The 1,336-nt window shown below is 40.6% G+C and overlaps 1 protein-coding gene across 1 annotated transcript in view; it reads right to left on the reverse strand.

The window, feature by feature from the left end:
- Nucleotides 1-1,336, reverse strand: part of LOC106810986 (otoferlin-like) — a 54,731-nt gene that overhangs the window by 33,426 nt on the left and 19,969 nt on the right. Inside the window, exons 6-7 of the mRNA XM_014814493.1 lie at nt 668-761; nt 99-215 (exon numbers count right to left, since the gene is read on the reverse strand). Coding sequence (XP_014669979.1) covers nt 99-215; nt 668-761 — 211 coding nt within the window. The remainder of the gene's footprint in view (nt 1-98; nt 216-667; nt 762-1,336) is intronic.

Below are 1,336 nucleotides of genomic sequence, written 5' to 3' on the forward strand. Positions count from 1 at the left end.
TTTACGCTCGCTCTTTCTTACTCTCTCTCCCCCCTCTCGCGCACGAGTTTCGCGCACTTCCCCTGTCTATGAGATAAGGATGCTAGCTGGCTTCCTACCTCTTCCGCTAGATGCTTCAGCTTCTGCAGCAACCCCGTCGTTGCCTTCAGCTTCTCCCGCAGGTTGGTTTTCGTCGTCAGCGCCTTCATCGTTCTCGCCATGACGCCGACGTGTTCCTGTAGTGAGAAGACAAAAACAGCGAAGTCATGACAACAGTACAGAGCTCATGTCCATAAAGATTCAACAAGGACAGGCAACCGAGAAGTTGCTTAGGTTAAGGGACCCGCTGGGGTTCTATTAAATCGATGTGAAATGACGATTTATTATCATAATTATTATAATTATTTTATTTTTGATGGATTATTAATAGTCATAATTTATATTAATTATTGTATTTATTATAAATACTAATTATTTTATTTTTATTATTGATTATTGATATATTATATGTTATAGTTGTTTGTGTCGTATTTAATATATTAATAAATTATTTTTTAAATATTATCCATCTAAAAAGATTATGCACGGTAACTTATGCATAATTAGCGCATTTATATTAATTAATGCAGAATTAGCGCAGTTAGAGATTATCGTTATGTAAACATCGGTGCGGTGACATGACGCTCACGATTTCTCTCTGGCACAGCCGCTGTCTCTCCTTGTCCAGCTTTGTCTTTCCGGAGCCGCCTGTGCTGTTGCTGTTACTCAGCGAGCAATACCTCCTGTAACACGTCATCAACACGTCATCAACACGTCATCAACACGTCATCAACACGTCATCAACACGTCATCAACACGTCGTCAACACGTCGTCAACACGTCGTCAACACGTCATCAACACGTCATCAACTCCTCATCAACACGTCATCAGCGGAAACTTCCCGGGAGCGTGGAAAGAACTGTCGCAAAATACGAATCCGGATCTTGTATGTTTTGTAGTCATCGCGGCTCTATCAGGTAAGTAGTTGTATTGTTTTGAGTTTAAGTCTCGGTCACACGTTGTTCATATTACATGCAGAGGTATTTAGTCATCGCGCTATATCAGGTAACTAGTTGTATTTTGAGTCTCGTTCACACGTTGTTCATATTACATGCAGAGGTATTTAGTCATCGCGCTATATCAGGTAACTAGTTGTATTTTGAGTCTCGTTCACACGTTGTTTATGTCACATGTAGAGGTTTTTGGTCACCGTGCCATAAATAAGCCATAATACCAGCTAATTAACCAGTATCGTGAGAGAGTAATCACTTATTAGCTCTAGAGTACTACGCCAAGTAGACCCGTTTGCTGTTACTG

This window comes from Priapulus caudatus, unplaced genomic scaffold (genome assembly GCF_000485595.1).
Source record: "Priapulus caudatus unplaced genomic scaffold, Priapulus_caudatus-5.0.1 Scaffold493, whole genome shotgun sequence".
Lineage (NCBI taxonomy): Eukaryota > Metazoa > Priapulida > Priapulimorpha > Priapulimorphida > Priapulidae > Priapulus > Priapulus caudatus.